Raw genomic sequence first — 25090 nt, 5'->3', positions numbered from 1 at the left:
CTATCTTTGCTGGTAAGTGACCCAGTTACGGGGTACGTAACAATACCAGCCTCCTCAGAAGTCCTCACAATCCTTTGCAGGGACTTACGGTCAGATGCCTTGCAATTCCCAAGGCTATCTTGACCATACCGTATCTCTTCCTACCCTGACTCCAGTAAAAATGATAATCCCTTTTCTCTGTTCCTTTGGCTCCATCACATCTGTTCTCAAGATGAGGCTTTCCTTTCCAGGACATCAGAGTTTTCCTCCTCCTTTAAAGAATGGGGTTTCCCTTCCTCCACCTTCGATGCCACCCTCACTCACATCTCCTCCATCTCCCCGACAACCATGCTCACCCCATCCACCTGCCGCCTGAACAGAGATAGAGTTCCTTTTGTCCTCACCTACCATTTCATGAGCCTCTGCATCCACAACTTCCTTCACCTTCAAAGGGACGCTACCTCCAAAGAACTCTTTACTTCCCCTCACTCTCCACTTTCCAGGGGAATCATTCCCTCCGTGATTCTGTTGTCTATTCATCCCTTCCCACTAATCTCCCTCCTGGCACTTATCCCTGCAAACAGGCCCCAAACAGTCCTTCCAGGTGAGACAACACACATCTGCAAATCTGTTGGGCCGTCTACCGTGTCTGGCGTTCCCAATGCAGCCTCTTCCACATTGGTGAGACCCAATGTAAATTGGCAGACCTCTTGAAAGGCATCTTAGCTACATCTGCAGAAAGTGGAATTTCCCAGCGGCCACCCATTTCAATTCCTATCCCTATTCCCATTCAGACATGTCAGTTTATGCCCTCTTCTTCTGCCATTCTCAGGTTGGAGAAGCAACACCTCATATACCGTCTACATAGCCTCCAACCTGATGGTATTAACATTGACTTCCAAGTTCCAGTAATGTTTTCCCCTACCCCTTCCCTCTACTTCACTGCCACATTCTGGCCTCTTATCTCTTCTCCCCACCAGCCTATCACCGTCCCCGGTGCTCCTCCTCCTTACCTTTGTCTCATGATCCACTTTCCTCTCCTATTAGGTTCCTTCTCCGCCATCTTTCTGCATTTTCCACTTATCACCACCCAGCTTCTCAATGTACCCCCACCCACCAGGCTTCACCTATCATCTTCTGGCTTGTTCTCCTTCCATCACCCCCACCTTATTCTGGCATCTCTCCACCCCCACTTCATTTCCAATTCTGAAGAAGGGTTTCAGTTGACTTTATTCATTTCCATAGACGCTGCATGACTTGATGATTTCCTCCAGCATTTTATATGTGATCACGTACGCATGACAAATAAAGCTAATCTTTATCTTTACCTCTCAATTCTGCTAAAATCTGTACTTTTAACCATGCTAATTTTTTTCCTGGTTTGCGTCACTTTCAACCCATAGTTTGCATGTTTTATTCCAAGCACAAAATATTTAATTTGTCCACTCTGCCCTTATCCACAAAATAATTTTCGGTCTCAGTCTTTGGGACCCACATGCTGTTTTGCTACTAAACTATCTATACTAATCCATACAAGATTAATACTATTACTTTTCTTATCAAAACCTTATTTCTTTATTTTGTGACTTTATAAATCTGAAAGCTTTTTTTTTGCTGGCAAACTTTTCGACCTTTTCCTTTGATCAAAGATATCAACTTCCCTTGATAGCCATAGATAGACCACTTTCCTGTTGTCTTAGAAAGGATATATGTCATGTAAACTATGCAGTAATTAATTAAGTTACCGTAATCATTTGTGGTTTATTATCATTGCTTTTAATTTCCCACTCTGCCATAGCCAGCAAACGTTTTCATAGAGGCGTATTGCTCATGTGGTTCCATTGTTTAAAAAGGGTTCTAGAAGTAAGCCTAGCAATTATAGACCTGTCAGTTTGACATCAGTGGTGGGTAAATTAATGGAAGTATTCTTAGAGATAGTATTTATAATTATCTGGATAGACAGGATCTGATTAGGAGTAGCCAGCATGGATTTGTGCATGGAAGGTCATGTTTGACAAACCTTATTGAATTTTTTGAAGAAGTTACGAGGAATGTTGACGAGGGTAAGGCAGTGGATGTAGTCTATATGGACTTCAGCAAGGCCTTTGACAAAGTTCCACATGGAAGGTTAGTTAAGAAGGTTCAGTCGTTAGGTATTAATGCTGGAGTAATAAAATGGATTCAACAGTGGCTAGATGGGAGATGCCAGAGAGTAGTGGTGGATAATTGTTTATCGGAATGGAGGCCGGTGACTAGCGGGGTGCCTCAGGGATCTGTTTTGGGCCCAATGTTGTTTGTAATATACATAAATGATCTGGATGATGGGGTGGTAAATTGGATTAGTAAGTATGCCGATGATACTAAGGTAGGAGGTGTTGTGGATAATGAGGTGGGTTTTCAAAGCTTGCAGGGAGATTTATGCCGCTTAGAAGAATGGGCTGAACATTGGCAGATGGAGTTTAATGCTGAGAAGTGTGAGGTTCTACATTTTGGCAGGAATAATCCAAATAGAACATACAGGGTAAATGGTAGGGCATTGAGGAATGCAGTGGAACAGAGAGATCTAGGAATAACAGTGCATAGTTCCCTGAAGGTGGAGTCTCATGTAGATAGGGTGGTGAAGAAGGCTTTTGGAACGCTGGCCTTTATAAATCAGAGCATTGAGTACAGAAGTTGGGATGTAATGTTAAAATTGTACAAGGCATTGGTAAGGCCAAATTTGGAATATTGTGTACAGTTCTGGTCACTGAATTATAGGAAAGATATCAATAAATTAGAGAGTGTGCAGAGACGATTTACTAGGATGTTACCTGGGTTTCAGCACTTAAGTTACAGAGAAAGGTTGAACAAGTTAGGTCTCTATTCATTGGAGCGTAGAAGGTTGAGGGGGGATTTGATCGAGGTATTTAAAATTTTGAGAGGGATAGATAGAGTTGACGTGAATAGGCTGTTTCCATTGAGAGTAGGGGAGATTCAAACGAGAGGACATGATTTGAGAGTTAGGGGGCAAAAGTTTAAGGGAAACACGAGGGGGTATTTCTTTACTCAGAGAGTGATAGCTGTGTGGAATGAGCTTCCTGTAGAAGTAGTAGAGGCCAGTTCAGTTGTGTCATTTAAGGTAAAATTGGATAGGTATATGGACAGAAAAGGAGTGGAGGGTTATGGGCTGAGTGCGGGTAGGTGGGACTAGGTGAGATTAAGAGTTCGGCACGGACTAGGAGGGCCGAGATGGCCTGTTTCCGTGCTGTGATTGTTATATGATTATATGATAACTTTATTCAGATTTGAGTTTCAGTTTGAACTATATCACTTATAAAAGACCTTTATATATATTTTAAAAATCTAATTGTACCTGTATTTTATCCAAACGAGGCACACGATGTCAAAATAGAACACAGACAACCACATTGTCTGATCCCAGGATCTGTTTACATTTCAATCACTGTCTTTGTTCGAAATCAAAATGCTCATTCGTCCCAGTCACAATGTCAATAGCCTGAACTTTCAGCATCTCCCTCTGTGATGACCCTCACCTCCATCACCACAGCACAACATTCCATTCAGCTCTTGCACACATTAAGTCCTGATCGCGAAATGTCAGCTCCTGTTCACAGTTCAGCCCATACACAACCTTGACTTCCTGCTCAATCAACTTTTCTTCACGTTCACAACCAATCTGGACCCCAAGTTCCTCCTCACACCACCTGAAGCACAAATCCACACCGGATCACTCGCTGCGCTCAACTCAGAGCGTGAGGTCAACCCAACCTCGCCCATTGCTCGAGAGCAGACCAACCAGGAGCGTGGAGCTCCCACAATTGCTCTAGAGACCAATCAGGAGCGTGGAGATGCTCATGCTCGAGAGTAGACCAATCAGATACGCGGATCGCCCACAACTGCTCGAGAGAAGACCAATTACAAACGCGAAGCTCCCCCTACAGCTCGAGAACAGACCAATCAGAAACGTGGAGCTCCCACAACAGCTCGAGAGTAGACCAATCAGGAGTGTGGAGCCCGTTGACGGCAGATCCGCACAGTTTCCTGGTGCGCGGCAAAAGGTGTCCGCGGGGCCGGGGGATGAATTTCGGTGTGGCACGGCTCGGTAGCCAGGCGTTGTGGCAGCGGCCCAGTGGGCCTGGGAGCCGGCAGTATTGGTCTGGGCGCCTAATCGGGTCCAGGTGAGGGCGGAGTTTTTGTGCGTCCATCTCATCCCTGACTCCATCCCGGAACTGGTGAAGCTCCTCTAAACGGTGTAGGGGACGCGACCATCGGCGGACAGGTGATTTACCCCACACCAGGAAGAGATAACGAGTAACCCCGCTCTGGGCAACCTCCCTCTGCAAAACAGTACAGATTTAACACAGGACTATTGAGGGGACAAATGCAGGTATATCCCATCTAGCATGAGACATCGATAGCGGTGTGGGATACTCTCAACGCTGCTCTGGAGTATCAGCATAGTTTGTGCTCGACACCCAGGTGTGTGGACTTGGATGGACGTGTGATCTGCACCCTCTGAGCCATACGTGGACCTCTAACTCAATTTAGGAAACAAAATAAATTAAAGAGGGAATGTCATGGATAAAACAATTTGTTTTGAGAAACACAAGAGTTTGCACATGCTTGAATCTGGGGCAGCGCAAACAATTTGCTCGAGAAAAAAAATCACCAGGTTGAGCAGCATTTGTGGGAGGAAGAGTATCGCGATGCTTCAGGTTGAAACCTTTCATAGGTACAAAAAGTGGAGAGGTGAAACTCCTCACTCACCACTCCCTTTCTTACTCTTTATGTTGACATCTTGCCGCTGCTCTTCGTCCTTGACCTGAAACATCAACAATTTTTCTCAAGCAGATGCTGCTCAACCCTCTGGTTCCTCCAACAGATGGTTTGGTGTTTTGGGAGCGACTGAAAAATGTTTGTCAAAAACGTATTTAATCTGTTTGTAAGTACAGTGAATTCCAGTTTGGGACCACTACATTTTGGCCCATTTAAGTGGCTGCTCCAATTAGCTGAAGTTTCATGGGAATAGACAGACAGACAGACACATACTTTATTGATCCCAAGGGAAATTGGGTTTTTTTACAGTCGCAATAGTTGAAAAGTATTTAAAAAATCAACTACCATTTAACTGACTAACAAAAGTATGTATTTAAAGAAAATACAGAACAAATTGGAACAATACCAATACTACTACTGTACTATAAAACCACGTATTGGTTCCTAATAGTTATCAACTGAGGGATTCACCCAGTGTACCCTGACATGTTTTTTTGATTGACTGTAAATGAACAAAATCAGTACACACACCTAATGCAAATAATGGACTGCCTTCTAACAGTGCTTTTGTCAATTGCATCTTCCAAATACTCATTTTCATTGTAACATTCAAGATGATTGTCAATACCTTCACATACTTTGCAGTTCCTGACTTGTTGAAGTAGTGAAATAGTTTCATTTTTACTTCTGATTGTTTCTGGCAGCTCCAAGCCTGAATGCTTGAAACCACAGTGAGCAAAATAGTTCTGAATTTTTGTACTGCTTATTTCTTGCTAATATAAGTGGCAAAAATCCGTGCTTTTTGGACACAAACTTATGCAACGGATGGTATTTAAAAACTGCTCTAAGCACAGTGTGGCATCTGACTGCCATGCTTGTGCACATGACTGATGTTAATTAGAAAGCTGTTCAATCTCAGCCTCCTGTCCCAATTAAGTGGCATAGTTCCCAAATAAACAAAGGGAACGCCAGCTGTTTTTAGATTAGTTTTCATTCTTTGAGAGTTGTCCCAAATGAGTGGATGCCCTGATTAACTGGAATCCACTGTACACCTTTAGCACAGCATTTTTCATGTAAAATTAATTACTTAATAGGTTAAAAAAAACTGCAAGCTTTTCATTGCATCTGTACCCCTACTTGTGGACATAACAATATTTAACAAATACAGTAAATAATTTGATTTTCATTCAAAATAATTCTAATCTGACTGCTGCTTTATACTTAGAGGGTTGCAAGTGTAATATTGATCAATCTTTTGTAGATGTTATTCAATCTAAGGCTTAATAGATTTATTTCAGATTTTCCAGTAATTTCAGTACTTATGTTTATTATTTTGTCTGTATATTTGCGTTTTTTTTTGTTGACAGGGAGGGACAGTCGTTTCTGATTCAGCACAATAAGGAACGAGAAGGCGTTTAGCCAGGATGAACCGGCCAAAAGCTGTAGCAATTCGGCGGCCCAGTAGTGCTAAACCCAGTGGTGAGTGAGATCTCTCTCCTTCACAAAGTGCAGATTTGTTTAGAATCAGAAAACAAATAGTTCTTAGCATTATTATGTTGACTTGTATAGAGTGCATCATCATTTAGAAATATATGAATCAGGAGAGTGCCCCTAATGTGTAGATTTCACTGCCCTTCGCTTCATAATTATTCCACAAGTCATCCAAGGAAAAATTTCAAGTTTATTTTCCTTATCCTGTTTTAGCCATTTAATAAGAACAAGAGTGGTGTGATTTTAATTTTAACTCAATCTTGCCTTCATTAGTGGAACTATGAGAGCTAGTTGATAGCTTTAATTTCCAAAGCATCCAAATCACCAGCATCCTCATCTGGTCCATCCGTACTGATGCAATGATCAAGCAATTGCTTCAGTATTTATATTTTCTTTGGTGTTTCTGAGGATTCACTTGTCCACCTGTATTCTCTCAAACTTCTACAGAGATATTCTAGAAAGTATCCGCAGCTCTGCTATGAACCACTGGAACTTGCAAAGCATAGTGACACCACCCTCTCCATCACAAGCTCATTATTTCCTTCAGTTCAGTTATTTCAGGAAGGCTAATTGATCGAACAAGGATGCCTCCCACCCTGGCTATTTCCTGTACTCTCCTTTATTGTCCAGAAGAAGATGCAGGAGCTTAAAAACCCAGGCAGCCATATTCAAGAGTGGTTTCTTCCCCAATCTATTCAGACTCCTAAACCAATCACTTCTTTCATATCCCCCTCCCAGTATTGCCGGCATGTTCTCACACTTTTTATTCCATCTCTCTCAGTCATTTTATTTTTGTCACTTTAGCATTTCTTTTTTTGCACTGCCGTGTTTGATCTATTCTGTACTTGATATATTTATTGTTGTTGTTTATTCTGTGAATTTCCCGTAAGGAATTTCGTTGCACCTGATGTACAGTATGGGACAATGAACTAATCTCAATCAGTGATCCTATCATTTCGTGAAGCCTGATTTTACTATTCTGAGCTCTATGATCATTCCTGATGTAATCCATGTAAATCTGAATTTTAAGTGGGGCACTTTATATTTCCTGTTTTGTTCTCATTATATTAGGACCAACCCTTTCTTTTGATTAGTGTTATTTTACTTGGTGTTTAAATTTGTATCTTTGCAGGCCATCCTCCACCTGGAGATTTTATAGCTTTGGGCTCAAAGAGTCAGGCTTCTGACACTAAGGCACCTGCTGCACTTTTGAAGCCAACACAGGCAGGACTGCAGTCTGATCGTAAACGGGAGGGATCAGCATCCTTGGCCTCAACCTCTGGCCTTTCAAAGCGCCCGAAGATCTCTTCCACACCGCCACTGAGCGCGCTAGGGCGCCTGGCTGAAGCAGCAGTCGCTGAGAAACGAGCCATTTCTCCTTCAATTAAGGAACCGTCTGTTGTACCAATCGAAGGTAGACCTTGCGGGCTCTTGCATTTTGAGCTGTCTACTAGGCCGAATGCCTGGGACTGTGCATCGCATTCTGATTCGCTGTTGTTTCTTATGACATCATGCAATTCAATTCTTGAAATGTAAACAGAATTTGCACCTTCATGTCAGTATCCTTATGATCATCTTTGTCAAGTGAAGTTGCTATTATATCATGCAGGAAGCATGGTAGCCAATTTGAACACAATTAGCAATGATTCAGCAAATATGATAAGCAGGTCAGCTGTGATCTGATCATTTGTTCTGGTATTGTTGGCTGACTTTTAAGTATTGGTGAGGTCATTTGAAAATTGTCCTACTTCAAAACAGTACCACGAGGTACAGTATTTTTGCAGTTGGCAAAGAGGACAGAATGGAATATCAAAACAAAATACAGGAAGCACTCAGCAAATTGAGCAATGTGGAAAGAGAAACTAGTTAATGTAGTTTTAAGACTCTATATTTGAAAGTGAGGCTGGTGAGCCCTTAGAAAAGTTTTACATTCTAAATGTGCCATGCTTCGTAGAATTCCATTACTCCTTACTCTTCATGAACAACTTTTATGATTTAACATCTGAATTTTGAAAATGCTTAACTATTGTTTGGTTTGGCTTGCCCTTTAATTTTTTTTCCAAACTTCCGTTGACATTTCACACATGAACCTTGGTGTTTTTTAAATTCCGGAGCCTGATTTGCAGTTAAATAACAATAGTAGATGAGTTGTGATCGATTCATCTGCTCAAAAACTCATCACAAGTGATTTACTGTCTAAACTTGTGAATTTCATGCTGTTTATTTATGTTGTCGTAGAACTTTAAAAGAATAGGAAGAAATTGATTGATTTATTTGTTATCTTTCCTGGTCTTGATTACTTCTCAGCACATTATATAGTTTTTGAAGTAGATATCCTTGTAATATAGGGGGGACAGCAGCCAATTGTGTTCAGTAGACTGCCGCAGATAATTAAATATTTACCATTTGAGTGATCTCATTTGAAGCATGGATATTGGCTAAGGTGATGGGGATACCTTTCACACTCTTCTTCATAATGGTTCCAGGGATCCTTTATGCTCACCTGAGAGCACAGATGAGGCTGTGGTTCAGAATCTGCTCTGAAAGATAGCACCTTTGACAGTGAAGCACTATGTAATTACTGCACTGGAGTGCAAGTCCAGATCGTGGTGGCGTGCTTTCTGACTCAGAGTGAGCTTGTGCTGCAGGTCACATGCGTTATGAGACAACTTAATTTTGTTAAATACTCACGGTATACCATATTAATAACATAGGATCAAAAATTTGTGACGTTTACAATAACTACTTAACCTACCAATCTACATGTTGATAGAACATGGAAGCAAATCAGAACCCCTGGGTCACAAGGAGAACAAGCAAACTCTTCACAGTCAGCATTGAACCCATTCCCTGGGACTGTGAGGCTGCAGCTCTACCAGCTGTGCATTTGTGCCACCCATAGTACACACGAACTAGGAAAGTTACAGCTGTAAGGAGCTGTTCTATTATCCCAGCTAAAAGGTATTATAATTTAATAACTCATTTACTGAAGGTGATGATGAAATCCCTGACTTTAACAATGATGAAGCAAAGCCTGTGAACATTGGTATGTGGTAGAATATTTCTTAGGCTTTCTGTTCTAGAAAGCAGGTGATGTGTTTTTTTTTTACTTTGTTTTGCAATAGTCCCGCCAGCGACGTTGTTGGATGAGATAGAGGCAGCAGAGCTGGAAGGAAACGATGACCGCATTGAAGGGCTGCTTTGTGGAGCAGTGAAGCAGATGAAACTCAATCGGGTGAAGCCAGACACGACACTGTTTCTCAGCCTGATGTATTTGGCCAAAATTAAACCCAATGTCTTTGCTACAGAAGGTGTTATTGAGGTAAGGGTTGATATAGATTATGTGGGAAGGAAGGCAGGAAAGGCAATTATAAAAGAGAACCTCAACTGGAATACCGTGAATGGTAATGACACCATTTTGAGGAAAGAAAGGCCATAGGAAGAGTGCAGGTGCATAGGACATCTACTTGGATGTTCCAGGAATAAGGGATTTCATTTATAATGTGACCTTCAAGTTAAGGCTGTCACTTCTGGTTTGTGAGGTGAAAGAGCTAGTACTGGTTCATTACTTAATATCTGAATGAACCATTCACTTTTGTGTATGCACTGTCTTTATGTTTGGAAATGTCCACACACAAATTGAAAGAAGATTTGCCATTATATAATGCATGTTCTACTCTTGATAATCCCGAAGGGCTTTACAGTGAATTATGTTTTATTTTTTACTAATTTGAAGGAAAATGATAGCCTTTTTATATATATAATTGCAAGAAAAAGTTTATGAACCTTTTGGAAATACCTTGTTTTTTGCATTAAATACACATAAAATGTGGTCTGATCTTCAGCTAAGTCACAATAGTAGACAGACAAAATCTGCCTAAAGTAAAAATGCCCCAAAAATTGTATTTTTCTTGTCTTTATTGAACACATTGTTTAATCATTCACAGTCCAGGTTTAAAAAAAGTATGTGAATCCTTGTATTTAATAATTGCACTTACATCTATCATCATGAAGTGTTTCGAGAGGCTCGTCATGAGGCATCTCAAGACCCTGCTGCCCCCCTCACTGGACCCCCTGCAGTTTGCGTACCATCCCAACTGCTCAACAGATGACGCCATTGCCACCACCCTCCACCTGGCCCTAACCCACCTGGACAAAAAAGACACATATGTTCGGATGCTGTTCATAGACTTTAGTTCAGCATTCAACACAAACATCCCTCAGAAACTGATTGGAAAGCTGAGCCTATTGGGCCTGAACACCTCCCTCTGCAAATGGATCCTAGACTTCCTGACTGGGAGACCTCAGTCAGTCCGGATCGGAAGCAGCATCTCCAACACCATCACACTAAGCACGGAGGCTCCCCAGGGCTGTGTGCTCAGTCCACTGCTGTTCACTCTGCTGACCCACGACTGTGCTGCAACACACAGCTCGAACCACATCATCAAGTTCGCCGATGACACGACCGTGGTGGGTCTCATCAGCAAGAATGACGAGTCAGCTTACAGAGAGGAGGTGCAGCGGCTAACGGACTGGTGCAGAGCCAACAACCTGTCTCTTAATGTGAACAAAACAAAAGAGATGGTTGTTGACTTCAGGAGGGCACGGAGCGACCACTCTCCGCTGAACATCGATGGCTCCTCAGTAGAGATCTCAAATTTCTTGGTGTTCACCTGATGGAGAATCTCACCTGGTCCCTCAACACCAGCGCCATAGCAAAGAAAGCCCAGCAGCGACTCTACTTTTTGCGAAGGCTGAGGAAAGTCCATCTCCCACCCCCCATCCTCATCACGTTCTACAGGGGTTGTATTGAGAGCATCCTGAGCAGCTGCATCACTGCCTGGTTCAGAAATTGCACCATCTCGGATCGCAAGACCCTGCAGCGGATAGTGAGGTCAGCTGAGAAGATCATCGGGGTCTCTCTTCCCACCATCACGGACATTTACACTACACGCTGCATCCGCAAAGGAAACAGCATTATGAAGGACCCCATGCATCCCTCTTCTCCCTCCTGCTATCTGGGAAAAGGCTCCGAAGCATTCGGGTTCTCACGACCAGACTATGTAACAGTTTCTTCCTCCAAGCTATCAGACTCCTCAATACCCGAAGCCTGGACTGACACCTTGCCCTACTGTCCTGTTTATTATTTATCATAATGCTTGCACTGTTTTTGTGCACTTTATGCAGTCCCGTGTAGGTCTGTAGTCTAGTATAGCTTTCTCTGTTTTTTTTTATTATGTAGTTCAATCTAGTTTTTTGTACTGTGTCATGTAAACCATGGTCCTGAAAAAAGTTGTCTCATTTTTACTATGCACTGTACCAGCAGTTATGGTTGAAATGACAATAAAAGTTGACTTGACTTGGTAGAACCTCCTTCAGCAACAATAACCTCCACTAAACATTTCCTGTAGTTGCTGATCAGGCTTGCACAACGGTGAGGAGGAATTTTAGACCATTCCTCCATACAAACCTCTTCCAGTTCATCGATATTTCTGGGATACCTTGCATGAACAGCCCTCTTCAGGTCATGCCATAACATCTGAATTGGGTTAAGATCTGGACTGTGACTTGGCCACTCCAAAACACAAATCATCTTTTTAAACCATTCTGTTGTTGATTTACTCTTATATTTCAGATCATTATCTTATAGCTTAATTAATTCTATTAAGCTTCAAGTGACAGACCACTACCATGACATTCTTCTGTAAAATGTCTTGGTATAGCTTTAAATTCATTTCTCCCTCAAGCTGTCCAAGCCCTGAGGCACCAAAGCAGCCCCAAACCATGATGCTGCTTCCAACATGCTTCACAGTTGGACTGAGGTTGTGGTGTTGGTGTGCAATACCCTTTTTCCAACACATAGCAATGTACATTGCTGCCAAAAAGTTCAACTTTTGTCTCATCTGTCTAAAGAACATTGTCCCAGAAGTGTCGTAGAACATCCAGGTGGTCTTTTGCAAACTTGAGACATGCAGCAACTTTTTTATGGAGAGAGCAGAGGTTTCCTCCATGGTGTCTTTCCATGAACACTATTCTTGTTCAGTGTTTTTCTTATAGTGGGCACATGAACAGAATTTAGCAAGTTCTAGAAGTTTCTGGAGGTCTCTTGCTGTTACCCTTGGGTTCTTTTTTCACCTCCTTCAGTATTGCACATTGTGCTATTGGTGTGATCTTTGCAGGATGCCCACGCCCAGGGAGAGTAGCAACAGTACTGAATTTCCTCCATTTGCAGACGATTTCTCTTACTGTGGACTGATGAACACTGAAGTCTTTAGAAATGCTTTTGTAGCCTTTTCCAGCTTCATGCATCTCTATACTTCTAAGGTCCTCTGAAATTTGTTTTAATCAAGGAATGTTGAATGTAAACAGATCTTTCTTGAGAAAAGCAGGCTCTGTCAGTAACCTGACTTTGTGTGTCTTTTTTTTTATAGGGCAGGCCACCTCTACAACCCATACCTCCAATCTCATCTCATTGATTGGAACACCTGACACTTTTGTTGAAGGCATTACCCCAGAGGTTCACATAATTTTTTGAACCGAGAAGGTTTATGTATAAATTGTGTACTCAGTATTGAAGAGTAGTACAATTGTTAGTGTGTTATTATTTTAGGCAGATTGTGACTAAGATGAAGATCAGACCAAATGTTATGAGTAATTAATGTAGAAAACCAAGTAATTACAAAGGGTTCACAAACAACTATCTATATATATACCATAACTATGTAAACTGCATTGTGCTAATAAACAGATATCTATTTTCTTAAGTGTCATTTGATGAACAAATATGGATTAAAATACTTAAATGTTGCCATGGAATCCTTTTTTATACATCTGAAAGTCTGCACCTCTCTTAACATTTCATCTCAGTCAACTATGATAGCTCAGGTTCTTTGGAATGGGTTCTGAATCCATGATTTTCTGACTGAGCCAAGATTGGAAACTGACCAAATCTGTCACCTTCTTGATCTGTGCTCTGATTTTTGGCAACAGTCAGCATAATTAATTTTATGTAATGTTTTAAGGGGAAGTTTTCAGATTGACATAGAGAGGCATGGAATGCTTAAATGATAAGGGAGTAGAGCAGGCTCATTGTGTGGGTTAACGTCAGTATCAATCACTTGAGCCACATGGTTGTTTTGTAACTCCTTTACAACTTAATGTGTTGCTTGAGCTCTTGTCATCCTCCTTTATGAAGGCAGTGAGGGAAGCAGACCATTATGCAGACATTGATATGTTCATTTAATATCTTTGATTTAGGCCCTTTGCAGTTTGCTCCGACGAGATGCTTCTATTAATTTCAAAACAAAAGGCAACAGTTTGGTTTCTGTGCTTACCTGTAATCTCCTCATGGCAGCCTACGAGGAAGATGAGAACTGGCCTGAAATCTTTGTCAAGGTATGGCCAATTTATACATTGAAGCAGCATGTTTTGTCATTTCAACTCATTTCCATGTCATATTTCAATTTTAGTTTTTGATTTTGGGAATTCGGTGAGCTCTTTTGTGAACTGGCTTCTGTGGCTGGCTGACTTACTATCATAGTTATGGTGGGAAACTACACTGTGTTTGCTTAGTGTAGAATCAAGGTTATAGCAAGCATCTTTTGCTTGCTCATTGGTACAGTTTTGGGGGAATGCTGTGCCTCGTCACTGCACAGCGAATCAAAGTGCTTTTCATGACATAGTCTGTATTCCTAATTCATTCACTGTTCTGTGGCCCTTTTACAAAAATAGTTTTATACAGTGCCTTGTATGGACTTGGGTGTCTCAAATGATTATATCCTATAAAATCCTTTCTGCAAGTGTAGTCACGGTTATAATGTTGGAGACTCCCTCAAATTAGCGACCAAATAAACAAACAGATCATCTGTACTTTTAATTTTTTTGGAGGGGTAGTTAATGTTGAGGACAAAGGAGAGAAATCACTTGCTTCTTGTCAGATAATCCTACTGCTTTTTTTTTACTTCATTCTGAAGGCAGGTAGAGCCCTAATTAACATGTCTATCATAAGAAGTCCTTCCCCCAGCACTGAAGAACTCTGCTTATTAACCACGTCACCTCATGCAATGCAGTGAGGCATTGAGTGACGAATGTCACTTTATATTCTGGTATATCATGTTTCTATTATATTAATTCCAATTAGCTTTCTCTGGTGGATTTGTAATTGCCTAATGAAAGTGGTGATCAGATAGACTGCATGAGTTCTTTCTTTGCAACTCAAACCTATTGAAAACAGCATTTCAAACGCTTTCCTTCAGGTGTATATTGAGGACTCCCTTGGTGAACGTATTTGGGTGGACAGTCCCCAGTGCAAGACCTTTGTTGAAAATATTCAGACTGCTTTTAACACAAAGGTGTCTCCAAAAAGCATGTTGCTACAGGCGGACGGGGGCAGGATTGGCAGTGATCTCAGTGCAGGTGAGAAATTCTGTGTCCTTAAATGCATTTTTGTAATGTACCTCAAACCGTAATAACCTTCCCAGCAGCCTTTACTTCGGCATTTTCCACCTCATCACCATTTGTTGCTGACTGATTCCACGGGTAATTTTGGAGGTTTCTCCCAAATCCCAGTTCTCCCAAGTATCAGTGAAGGATGGGGTATTTCAGGCTATCTAATGGCATTCTTGGAGGTATTTAGAGTCAAGGCCAATCCTAGGCTTTCCTCCACTCCAAGCCTTCCTTACTTCTTGTTTAGACCTCATTGCTTTGTATTAGTTATCTCAAGTATATAACTGGAGAATAGCCAGAGCCTTCTGTATAGTCAGTGGCACTCTACGTAGTTAGATGTGGGCTTGGAATTAAAATTGAGTAAAGTTTTTTTTTGCCACAATATGTTTATTTGCATTTTAATACCATGAAATACAGCTTTTACCTTCCTATACTATATTATTCAGAAAATACAGAAGTTGCTGTATTAACACAACAAACAAGACAACACACACAAAAAAATGCTACTCCTATTTCAACAAGTGGTAATCTATATATAAAAAATGTGTAAAATTTAACAGGTATTTATAATACAATTCAAAAATCAATAAATAAATAATATAATTTTTCTACAAGTTTGGAAGCTGCATTGTCTGCAGAAGGAAATACTCTTTTAATCTTCTGTTAAGTACAAATCCTTGGGATAGTTAATGAAGGGTCTCCATATATTCTCAAATATCTGCTGTTTAGACCTTAATATATAGGTTATCCTTTCCAATGGGAGACTCTATAACATCTGCCTTATCCACTGAGTAGTGTTTGGTCTATGAGTACTTTTCCATAATTGTGCAATACATTTTTTAGTATGAAGTAAGCTGAAATCTATAAATGCTTGTTCTTTTTTTTACTGTAATTGTGATTCTCTAGGTACAAACCCAACAGAAAGAGTTTAGGGTCCAGTGAAACTTGTTTTGAAATAATTTTCTTGATTATAGCTTGTACCTCTTCCCAGAATGCTCCAGTCTCTACATTGCCACATACAATGAAACAATGTACCTCTAGCTTCTGTACATTTTGTGCATATGTCTGATATGTTTTTGTTGTAACGGTTTTAAAAGTACAGAAATTTGGTCTATCTGGGTCATGCTGGTATTCATGGTCCACATGAATCTTCTGACAGCAAAATTGTTTATTTCCTTCTCACTATTAAGTTAGTTTCCTTAAATGGACGAGATATTGCCCTCAACCTTACTTCTCCAAGTCTTCGTTCTCTCCATTCTCAGTAAAGGAATTTCTACTGAATTAATGATAACCTTGCAATTATGATCTCTAAAGTTATTTTATTTTGAGACAGCTGCTTTTCCTTTATTGACTAATTTACAGGTGGGAGTCCACATCCATCTACGCCAGACGATGATGATAATCAAGCTGAGCTGCTTATTGCAGAAGAGAAACTGAGTCCAGACATCGAGGCAGGTCAGGTGATGCCCAGGTGAGAGCCTGTCAGGATATTCCTGTGGCAGATCATGGATGTTTTGGATAGGGTGGTGGCGGGGAGGTAGTGAATACAACTGAGAAGAGAATGAACCCTGATGTTTTAACAGGAATTTTAAGGAATTCAATGAATTGATTAAGTATATCTTTGAGCCTTTTCAATAGTAACTGTTTGCTTTGGAATTATTCAGGTGGTGATCTGCATGGGGTGGGAATGTGGTTTGATGAGAGAAGAAACCCCTCTTTGGTAATTAGGTTCCCATTTGGATAAGAAAATGTAAAACAAATATGGCAGGAAAAAATTGAAAATTAATTGACATTTAGCAGCTTTTTGTAATTTTCATTTTTCAGACTATGGAAAATACATTAAGGACCTAATTTTTAGACTGATCATTTGGCTTTGCATGTAAATTATTGTACCTCCAGAATCTGACTTGTGATTTATTACAGATCAGTTAGGTACAGGCTGTGTTGCATTGGTCTATGTTCCATTACAGTTCAGTTGCTACTTCTTCATGATGACTAATTAAGGCAGATTCAGTTGTGTAATTCTTGTTCACCTGCTATTCGTGGTGTTCCATTTTGTAGGAAAACCTTTCTCAAGTGTGCACCAAAACACAGTTCCAGGACCTCTGTCTGATATCCTTCCCAAAACTGTAACCTCTGTGAGTTATTCTGCAGCAGATTTGATTTTTTTGCTCTGATTCATTCTCTAGGTATGAGGACTTGGCCGAGAGTGTGGAAGATTATGTAATTGACATGCTTCGTGATCAACTCAACCGCCGTCAGCCCATGGATAACGTATCGCGGAATCTGCTACGGTTGCTCACTGCTACCTGCGGTTATAAGGAAGTTCGCCTGATGGCTGTTCAGCGGCTAGAAATGTGGCTGCAGAACCCAAAGGTGGGATGTTATGGGGTGGTGTAGAAGTAAAGATCAAGAGTTAGCAGTTGATTTGAAAAAGAAGTTAAAATGAACTTATTTTAAACGTGGCACTTGGAAAGGAATTTTCCAGCTTCTGCAATGCCTTCTCTTATACTGGAAATGTTTTTCTTTCGAGGGGATATTTCTAAATATACTGGATATGTTTGATCTAACTCCAGATTCTACTTCTGTTTGGCCTCATCTGTCTTTCCTCACAAAAGCGCAACTGACCTACTTTGACCTTGCAAGCTAACATCCATTTTGAATACTTTTTCCTCAGGTTTCTTGGCTGTAGTGTCCTAAATGCATCTCTTTTGCAACTTATTCAGCTCCGCCCATGAGATTTCTGACCCTATCATAGCCCAAAAATGTCTTGGATCAAAGGAAGCGATTGTGACAAAGGATAATGCATTTCATCCTATTCTTCTGCTTGTAGGCTGGTGACACCTTCCTTTTACCCATGCCCACTATTCTTGAGTACTGCTATCTCTAATTATCTAATTTCTTTGAAATGGAGCATTGGATGGGAAGAAATTTCCTGCATCTTGAGTATTATAGCCGTGTGTTCAGTCCCTGTTATAAACTCAGAGGCTAGGGAACAGACTCCATCTCTCTTTGACAGTGGTCAGAGACAGTTTGTAGCCTATCATCTTTACTAACATGAACTTGAAGAATTATGTTATAATTGAATAAACTTCTCAATTTTAACATCTCCGTGATGTACTTTCAGTCACACTATACCCTTGCTTCAGCCACACACACAAAATACTGGTGGAATGCAGGAATTTCTAGCATCTGCAGATTTCCTCGTGTTTACCTTTGTCTCAGCTTCTTGTTTTCTCTTCACTAAGGTTGCTTGATTCTCATCAGGAATGCCAGTCCAGAGGGAGGGTCTCAGCCCGAAATGTCGACTGTACTGTTTTCCATAGATGCTGCCTGGTCCGCTGAGTTCCTCTAGCATTTTGTGTGTGTTGGTTTGGATTTCCAGCATCTTCAGACTTTCTCATGTTTGAATCCTTCCTTGTCTCAACTCACCTGCTACTTAACCTCTGATCCAAGCTTATAATTTTTAGATTTGGCTGTCAGCACACTCCTGGATGGGCTGAATGTGAATGTCTAATTGTGCATTCATCCATTACCCCTGTGACTGTTGACCTACTCCTTATCAGCAAATATCTCTTTAATTACAACTCCTTTCTATTCCATGGTTTGGTAGTATTTTCATCCATTCTGTTCTGCTTCAATTCTGGGATCCTGTGAGCCTGAATTTTATGGTTTTGCTACTTTCAGCTGTCTCTTCAACTGCCAAAGACTGAGGCTTTGGGCTTCCTTTCCCAAACCTCTCTCTTTACTCCTTAACATCTATGCACCTCTGGGTTTTGAATTATTTTATAATGCTCCTGTGAATCATCTGAGGAAATTTGAAACCTTTGGCAGTTAACAGGAAAAATCAGTCTTTTGTACTGCTGAGGTTACAAACACCTAACTTACGCACAGCCCACACATACGAATGACACGATGGATTTGCCAGCTGCTGAGGAGCTGCAGGCATCATCTGCCGGGTGATGGCATTTCTGACATGAGAACTGTGTGGGTTATGAACAGTTCACAAAAATGGAGCCCTCTCATGCCCTGGGGATAACCTGTATTGAGTTTTTCTTTCTTTATTCCTCTTTCTCTAAACTTAATTCAGCTTTTTTGTGTTGGTAATCTTTAGAATTACTGCTGAGCTGAACTTTATGAGAGAGGAGATTCGGACCTGAATTTTGCGCTTTGCATATGTCAGTTTGAAAGAACACCTTGCTGAATATGTGTAACTGTATTTTTTTGTCTCTGTTAGCTGACCCGTCCAGCTCAGGACCTGCTGATGTCAGTCTGCACCAACTGCTGTTCACATGGTACAGAGGACATGGAGGTTATGTCAAACCTCATCAAAATCCGTCTCAAGCCCAAGGTTTTGCTGAATCATTACATGCTCTGCATAAAGTGAGTACCAGAAATATAGCACGTCTTGTAAAGGTATCTGAGAGGGACTTGGAATCTTGTATCACTGTCAGGCTTCATTGACATGATTGTTTTCCTTGGCTCAGAAGATGCTTAGTTTCCAAGTCTCAAACTAGGAAGGTAAAAATTCTGCTAAGAACCTTGAGGATTTTTGATATTTAAGAAGTGCTGTGTATGTTGAATGTGTTATCACAGTGAGTAAATGGAGTGATGGATTTTGAGGGTGCTTTTTAAACCTGGCATTATTTTCTCTGATTACATGGAACTTGGTGAAGTGTAATATGGTCAGTAGAACAGCTAAACTATCATGGCTCCAGAACATTTTGTATCTCATAAACATATGAATGTCTGCAGATGCCAGAAATCCAAAGCAGCACACGCAAAATGGTGCAGGAACTCAGCAGGTCAGGCAGCATCTATGGAAACAAATAAAAATAAAAATGAAATTTCCCTTTCCCCTGTGGTCCTCTCTCTTCTATCAGATTCCTCCTTCTCCAGCTCTGGACCTTTCACCTTCCAGCTAGCCTCTTTCCCCTCCCCTGCACCCTCTTTTTTTTTTTACTGGTGTTTTCCCCCTTCCTTCTCAGCCCCGATGAAGGGTCTCAACCTGAAACATCGGTTGTTTATTTGTTTCCATAGCGGCTGCCCAAGCTGCTGAGTTCCTCCAGCATTTTGTGTGTGTTTTTTTGTATATCAGCCTGCAGCACAGAATCCCAGCCTTTTAGCATGCACTTAATTCTCCATGCCACGTCCAATTTAATTTGCACTTCTGTGCAGTAGCTTCAAAGTGGGGAGTTTAGGTGGCACACTATACCATGAAAGTGCAGGTTATCATGATTCTTCGCCATTTATGTATTACAGTCAGCCCACCTTATCCGCGGGTTCCACATGCACGGATTCAACCAACCACGGATCGGGAAAACCCGAAAATTCTCTCTCCAGCACTTGTTTGAACATGTACAGACTACTTTTTCTTGTCATTATTCCCTAAACAATACAGTATAACAACTATTTACATAGCATTTACATTGTATTAGGTATTATAAATAATCTAGAGATGATTTTAAAGTACAAGCAGTCCCCGGGTTATGAACAAGTACCATTCCTGAGTCCCTCTTTAAGCCGGATTTGAAGTTAGAACAGGTACATCCGGTATTATTTAGCGTCAGTTAGTCAAACGTTTATCTTAGTATATAGTATGTACTTTACCTTTCTATGCATATAAAACACTTAAGAAACGTATGTATTTCAATAATTAACCATATAACAATTACGGCACGGAAACAAGCCATCTCAGCCCTTCTAGTCCGTGCCGACGCTTACACTCACTTAGTCCCACTGGCCCGCATTCAGCCCATAACCCTCCATTCCTTTCCTGTCCATATACCTATCCAATTTTACTTTAAATGACAATACTGAACCTGCCTCTACCACTTCTAGTGGAAGCTCATTCCACACAGCTACCACTCTCTGAGTAAAGAAATTCCCCCTCGTGTTACCCTTAAACTTTTGCCCCCTAACTCTCAAATCATGTCCTCTTGTTTGAATCTCCCCTACTATATAACCATATAACAATTAAACCACTGCGTTGCTTAGTAATGTAGCTTTCATCGGGGCAGGGCCTTTCACATGCTCCATTAAAATTGTTCCGATCGTTGACCGACTAGCCTAATGCTTTTCCAATGACCGATGGCATTTCACCTCTTTCTGATCGCTTTATTACTTCCACTTTATTTTCAATCGTGATCATGATTATTTTCATGAACAGAAACACTGCAGATTCAGAGCTGCGCCGCCGGGTCCTATTGTCCAGTGCACTGAGACTGGTTAAATAAGGGACTTGAGCATCCGCGTTATTTGGTTTCTGTGGGGGGTCCTGGAACTGTATAAAATAGGGTCCTGGAACTGTATAAAATAGGCTTGGTATGTGCTTGGGTATAAAGTAAAAATCAGAACCAAACCCCACCTGTACTCAACCTGTACATGACAATCTGCCCCATCCAAAGTCAATCGCAACTCTACTCAAGTTGTAGGGCCTTTTTTTTTTGCTTTCTTTATTGAGTCCCCATTCTGGTCCCAATACCTATAGTTGGATCCTGTTGTGCCTGAGTTGGATAACCAGGCTTTAACCTGACTGCTGCAGAGTTTTTGTGACAGGTAAGAATTCAAGATAGTAATGTGAGCATCATCTTTCCTAAGCTTTTCTGAGACATTTAAAAACACTACTGTTATCCCCTACCTCAGCAAAGCTGTCTCTCTGTTAAATCTCAGAATCAGAATCAGGTTTCATCACTGGCATATGTCGTGAAATTTGTTCTCATGCGGCAGCAGTACAATGTAATACATAATAAAAAACTGTGAATTACAGTAAATATGTAAATGTATGTATGTCTGTTATATATAAAATATGTGTGTGTGTAGATATATATGTATACAGTCGGCCCTCCTTATCCACGAGGGATTGGTTCTGGGACCCCTCACAGATACCAAAATTCGCAGATGCTCAAGTCCCTTATTCAATCTGTCTCAATGCAGTGAACCTTAGGACCCAGCGGAAACCCAGACCTTATTTAACCTGTCTCAGTGCGGTGGACATTTAAGACCCAGTGTCAGAGCTCTGAATCTGCAGTGTTTCTGTTCACAAAAAAAATCATGATCACAATTGAAAATAAAGTGGAAATAATAAAACGATCAGAAAGAGGTGAAACACCATCAGTCATTGGAAAAGCGTTAGACTTCATTGGTCAACAATCGGAACAATTTTAAAGGATAAAGTGAGAAAGGCCCTGCCCCGATGAAAGCTACAATTATTACTAAGCAACGCAGTAGTTTAATTATTGGGTTTTGGGGTTTTGGGTTTTTGATCCTCCACATCAACCCGGCACAGTGGAAAGAGCAGTTGGGAGCAATTTGTCACTGGATCGAACTCGGGACTTCCGTTCCCGAGCCTGGCGCTGAAACATACGTTCTTAAGTGTTTTATATGCATAGAAAGGTAAAATATATACTATATACTAAGACAAACTTTTGACTAACTGACACTAAATAATACTGGATGTACCTGTTCCGACTTACCTAGTAAGAGAACTTCCGATTTATTTGATCCCAATCCACGATAACCCACGCACATCCTCCCGTATACTTTAAATCATCTCTAGTTTACTTATAATACTTAATACAGTGTAAATGCTATGTAAAATAGTTGTTATACTGCATTGTTTAGGGAATAATGACAAATAAAAAAGTCTGTACATGCTTGAACAACAAGTGCTGGAAGAGCACTTCCGGGTTTTCATGATTCGCGGTTGGTTGAATTGGTTGAATTTGTGTATTTGTGGGAAGAAGCTGCTCCTGGATAGCTGAGTGTGCACCTTCAGGTTCCGGTACCACCTCCTTGATGGTAGCAATGAGAACAGGCCATGTCCTGGGTGATGGGGGCCCATACTGGCAGCGTCTTTCTTGTTTGTGTTACAACTGACCTTTAAGATTAACTCAACATTTTCTTTACTTTTGATATCCAGCAACTGGTGTGTTCGTAGGTCCAGCTTTGCTTACTTGTTCTTTAGTATACACCATACAGGATATAAACAGCTTTGTGACACTCATCGGTCCTTGAAGGTTCGATATAAGCACTTCTTCATCCAAGGGATCTTTTTTCTTCTCTTTAATTATACAAAATATTGTCACACAATGTAACTTTTCTGCTTACTGTTGGTCTTAGGGAATTGCTGAATGCCCATCGAGATAACCTGGGTACACTAGTGAAGTTTGTCATTTTTAATGAGCTGTCAAATGCACGGAACCCAAACAACATGCAAGTCCTTTACACGGTGCTGCAGCACAATCCTGAACTAGCCCCCAAGGTGAGTCCTGCACAGGCAGTCCAATGGATTTGGTGGCATGCAAGGTGTTAAAGAAGTTTTGTTTTTTTTGTCCCTGAGAAGGTCATATTAGATACTTATTATGTCAATTCATTTAAGAACATAGGCGTGTAGAGCAACAGGAGCTTTCCTAACTTGAGTTTTCATTTGGGTTGCCAGCATTGTCATTCTGCATAGGGCACTCTGTTTAAACAAAAAATTGGATTGCCTCATCTTTTTTTTCCTTAAAGTCTTCCTGACTGGAACTACAAAGGTTGAGTCTCAATTTTGTGCTGAGTTTTTCCAGCAAGACAGAACAAGTCATGCCCATAAACAGTCAGCCAGAACATTTACCCCTGACAAAGTCAGTTGTCAGATGGTGCCACTGGGACACAGTAGGACTAGATACATGTTGAATGAGGGGAAAATATTCATGTTTGTGTTCATAATAATATAGAAAGAGTGAAATTATTATTTTCCTGTTGCCTCAGAATCTCTGGCTAACTGTCCCTGGAGCTGCTTAACCTATGCATTCTGTGAATTGAAATATTTTTGAAGTTAGTACAGCACTGTGGGATTCCATAAGGAGTACAAACAACAGCTCAAAAGATGCCACTGCCAGCATAGGTCATGTCAGCACTAGATGCTTGAACTTAGCAGGAATCAGGGCAAATCTCAGAATTAATATCACATGGAATGGAAGACTTAATCATTTAAGATCAACATTTAGACTATGATGAACCTCTGCTGGAAGAAATAACAAGCACAATTTGTCCCTCAGTTTTTAAATAAATGGTTGAAACTTATCTCTCCCATTTAGTGAGGTTGTCCTGTCTCCAGTACCTTACATGTCTCGTAAGGCGATGCGAATGATGTTCTCTTATAGTCAGACTTAAATTGTTGTCCACTTAGTTTGTGATAGTATCCTTGGACTTGTAACTGTCAGATCTACTTTGTCAACTTCTCACAGACTTGTAAATTTCCAGCATTCAAGTCAGCGAGTGTAGGCCAATGGTACTTCACCATTCATCATGGAGGACAATCTCCTTGCTGCAGGAATCAGTCTTACTATTAGTGTGGTATTCTCCCAAGGTAAAAAAAAATCTGATTCTAATAAGTCAGATTTTGTTTCTGAAGATATTTTGCTATAACAATATAAGATCTTAGGAACATCAGAAGAATGCAAGATACTTTTCACAGTGTGGTGAAAACTTTAGAATTGAGATAAATTGCATGGATAAATATGGTAAACATTGTTAGTAATGGGTATGGAAGGATGTACTGATTGGGCTCTAGGGCTGATGATGTTTTTCTTTGGATACCAATAATTCATATAGATGCTAAAGGAAAATACAAGTGCCATCACTTGTAATTTTCCTTTTCTTCCCTTTCCAAAGTAGATTGAAGATCACTAAAACTACCTTTACTAAGGAGAATTTAATGATCACAGCTTAGAAACAAAAGTTGACATGTTCCTAATCTCCCCAAGTTAAGTCATTAAGTCACCTGAAGTTTGAATAGTTCCATGAATTTGTATGTTTTGGTGACGGGCAGCTTGTGGTTTTTCTATAATGTTTATTTTTTGGTAGTTACATAAATATTATTATATGTCTCATTCTGTGCTGCATTCTCTCAGTATCTAGCTATGGTGTTCCAGGATCTGCTTACCAACAAAGATGATTATCTTCGAGCATCTCGAGCTTTGCTGAGGGAAATTATTAAACAAACCAAACACGAGATCAACTTTCCTTCCTTTTGTCTGGGCCTGATGCAGGAGCGGAAGGAGCAGACATATCTAGATATGGAGTTTAAGGTTGGTCAGTGTTCTTAGTGCATGTATGTGTTTATAGTCTAATGAAGCTAACAGTGCTGAGTCCTTCGGAGATCGAGATAAGCATCTTTATTATCTGCTCCATTGATAGAGTCATGCAGAGTAGCTGTTGGCATCACAGTAGCCTCTCTTACAAGTACCATTCTTCTTTAGCGGCTAAGTTTAGAGGGGCTGCCTGATCAAGGCAATGTGGCTGTGGTTTCACAATGGACTGCCCTGAGCTATGAGGTATGTTCAATTCCTTCAGGACGGTCTTGTACCTTTCACCAGTTTTGTGTTTCTCTATTATCATTTCCCTGACTTGTCTT

The 25090-nt window shown here is 40.7% G+C and overlaps 2 protein-coding genes across 5 annotated transcripts in view; one reads left to right on the top strand and one right to left on the bottom strand.

The window, feature by feature from the left end:
- The window catches only part of LOC140735661 (ADP-ribose pyrophosphatase, mitochondrial-like), a 32474-nt gene extending 28726 nt beyond the window's left edge, over positions 1 to 3748 (bottom strand). Inside the window, exon 1 of one of the 2 annotated variants that reach the window (XM_073060976.1) lies at positions 3332 to 3748. In XM_073060976.1, coding sequence (XP_072917077.1) covers positions 3332 to 3387 — 56 coding nt within the window. In that variant the 5' untranslated portion in view covers positions 3388 to 3748. The remainder of the gene's footprint in view (positions 1 to 3331) is intronic. The other variant, XM_073060978.1, reaches the window with a different exon arrangement.
- Positions 3749 to 4032: 284 nt separating this feature from the next.
- The window catches only part of ints1 (integrator complex subunit 1), a 180311-nt gene continuing 159253 nt past the window's right edge, over positions 4033 to 25090 (top strand). Inside the window, exons 1-11 of one of the 3 annotated variants that reach the window (XM_073060973.1) lie at positions 4033 to 4157; positions 6123 to 6234; positions 7379 to 7660; positions 9372 to 9568; positions 13504 to 13641; positions 14502 to 14661; positions 16054 to 16162; positions 16881 to 17067; positions 18929 to 19074; positions 22813 to 22954; positions 24588 to 24764. In XM_073060973.1, the coding sequence (XP_072917074.1) occupies positions 6180 to 6234; positions 7379 to 7660; positions 9372 to 9568; positions 13504 to 13641; positions 14502 to 14661; positions 16054 to 16162; positions 16881 to 17067; positions 18929 to 19074; positions 22813 to 22954; positions 24588 to 24764 (1593 nt within the window). In that variant the 5' untranslated portion in view covers positions 4033 to 4157; positions 6123 to 6179. Of the gene's footprint in view, positions 4367 to 6122; positions 6235 to 7378; positions 7661 to 9371; positions 9569 to 13503; positions 13642 to 14501; positions 14662 to 16053; positions 16163 to 16880; positions 17068 to 18928; positions 19075 to 22812; positions 22955 to 24587; positions 24765 to 25090 lie in introns of all 3 variants that reach the window. The other 2 variants (XM_073060972.1, XM_073060971.1) reach the window with 2 other exon arrangements.

Source organism: Hemitrygon akajei, chromosome 11 (genome assembly GCF_048418815.1).
Source record: "Hemitrygon akajei chromosome 11, sHemAka1.3, whole genome shotgun sequence".
Taxonomy (NCBI): domain Eukaryota; kingdom Metazoa; phylum Chordata; class Chondrichthyes; order Myliobatiformes; family Dasyatidae; genus Hemitrygon; species Hemitrygon akajei.
Note: the sequence above shows the minus strand (reverse complement) of the source record. Positions and strands in the feature narration are given on the sequence as shown.